The 1,792-nt window shown below is 59.2% G+C and overlaps 1 protein-coding gene across 1 annotated transcript in view; it reads right to left on the bottom strand.

Annotated features, from left to right (window-relative positions):
• The window catches only part of KLHL30 (kelch like family member 30), a 3,448-nt gene that overhangs the window by 577 nt on the left and 1,079 nt on the right, over positions 1 to 1,792 (bottom strand). Inside the window, exons 2-5 of the mRNA XM_029085731.1 lie at positions 1,531 to 1,617; positions 1,147 to 1,302; positions 854 to 1,042; positions 164 to 309 (exon numbers count right to left, since the gene is read on the bottom strand). Of these exons, the coding sequence (XP_028941564.1) occupies positions 164 to 309; positions 854 to 1,042; positions 1,147 to 1,302; positions 1,531 to 1,617 (578 nt within the window). The remainder of the gene's footprint in view (positions 1 to 163; positions 310 to 853; positions 1,043 to 1,146; positions 1,303 to 1,530; positions 1,618 to 1,792) is intronic.

Raw genomic sequence — 1,792 nt, 5'->3', positions numbered from 1 at the left:
AAGGACTGGGACATCTTTGGCTCCGCAGGGGTTAATAGAGCCAGGGGATGAGCAGGCAGGAGGGAGAAGGGGTGTGAGGGATGGTTGTGGGGTGCTGGTGGGGAGAGAACTGCTGCCCCACCTCCCCGGAAGGGTGACTGCACCCAGCGCTGCATCCTGCTACCTTCTGCCAGATGTTTGCCTCTGGGTTGTACACGTGGACCTTCTTGGTGTTGTCCCCGATGAGGTAGATGAGCCCATGCAGGGTGGCACAGCGCGGGGCCGAGAGGTACTTGGGGATGAAGGGGGATGTGATCACACTCCACAAATCTGCAAGGAGCAGCCATCAGCAGCTCATCCCTCCTTTGGTTCTTGATGCAGCTGCCAGTGACCAGGAAAAGCCCGTGGCTGTTTAAGGGCGAGTTTGAAAGGGATGGGACAAAGCAGCCAGGCAGGGTGGCATGTGTGGTCCCCATCCCAGATGAGGCTCTCATAAACAAGTGGGGAGAATATTGTTTGTTGTGGTGGTGTGGGATGGGGGTGGCCAGCCCAGACTGTGCAGAGGCTGCCTGAGGAGGTGGTGGTATCACTGGGGTTTAATTTCTCCCTAAGGTGGGCAGCTTCCTGCATCCCACTGCCCCACGGATTCAGCTCCACTGAAGCTCAGGTCTGGGCTATGCTGGAGGTCTGTGACTCAGCTCTGTGCTGCTGGCAGCCATGCTCCTGGCTGCATGGCACAGCAATCACCAGATCCCGTCAGCACCTGGTTGCATCTGGTGGGACCGTGCCTGGTGATACAGGGTGTCCCCTGCCTGGGCGTCCCTCTCAGTCCTGCTCCCTGGGAAGGCACTGGTGGGGCGGGGCCAGCTCTCACCTTGGACAGGGTTGTAGCACTGCAGGGTGAGTGCATTGTACTTGACGGCACAGGAGCCCACCAGGTAGAGCTTGCCCAAGCAACTGGTGGCTGCAAAATTGCTCACATACTTGAGGGCTGGGCTTATAGCGCACCAACTTTTGTTGTAGGGATCGTAGCGTTCCACCTCCACCATGTCCACTGTTGTTCCTGCAGGGTGTTGGGATGCTGCAGCCACCCGCTGCTCTGGGACACCCATGGACCCCCACCCCACCCATGGACCCCCACCCCACACAGGGTCTTCGTGGCCTTACCCCCAATCACGTAGATCTCACCATTGAGGACGGCACTGGTGTGGTTTGTCCGGGCTCTCAGCATGGAAGCGATGAGCTTCCAGGTGCCATCCCTGAGGCAGAAGCACCAGGCCTGAGTTGTTGACCACGTGTCGTTCTGGGACCCCCGGGAGCCGCCTGGGGAGGAATGGGACAGGTGTGCCATCCCCTCCAGGCGCCGATGACCCCAGGCAGCCCTTGCCAGCAGCTGGATCCACCCAAGAGGGGAACAAGAAGAGGGCTTTGCTTGGAGAGGAGGGTAGCCCCTGGCTCCATGCCAGCACCTCATGCCCACATCTTTGTCCTCCATCCTCCATCCCTGTTCCTTGGAGACCTCCACCCTGCACCAGCAGCCCTGTCACATACCTGTGACGTACACACCGTTGTTCAGAGCCACCACGGAAAAGCCCCATTTGTTGTAGTCGGGGAAGTCAGGCAGAGCCATCCATCGCCCTGAAACCCAGTGGAGTCATCCCCCTAGCCAGCAATGATGGTTTTAAGCCAGCCCTGTTCCATTCTTCCCTCCTCTCCCCCCAGCCTTTGTGCCCCTCCTGATACCAGATCGTTTGGTGAGAGGTGGCTTTGGGGTAAACGGGGGGTAATTAACATGCAGGGGGTGAGGATGCAC

The sequence above is a fragment of the Antrostomus carolinensis genome, unplaced genomic scaffold (assembly GCF_000700745.2).
Source record: "Antrostomus carolinensis isolate BGI_N321 unplaced genomic scaffold, ASM70074v2 scaffold30730, whole genome shotgun sequence".
Lineage (NCBI taxonomy): Eukaryota > Metazoa > Chordata > Aves > Caprimulgiformes > Caprimulgidae > Antrostomus > Antrostomus carolinensis.
The sequence above is the reverse complement of the archived record's forward strand: the minus strand, read 5'-3'. Positions and strand labels throughout refer to the sequence as shown.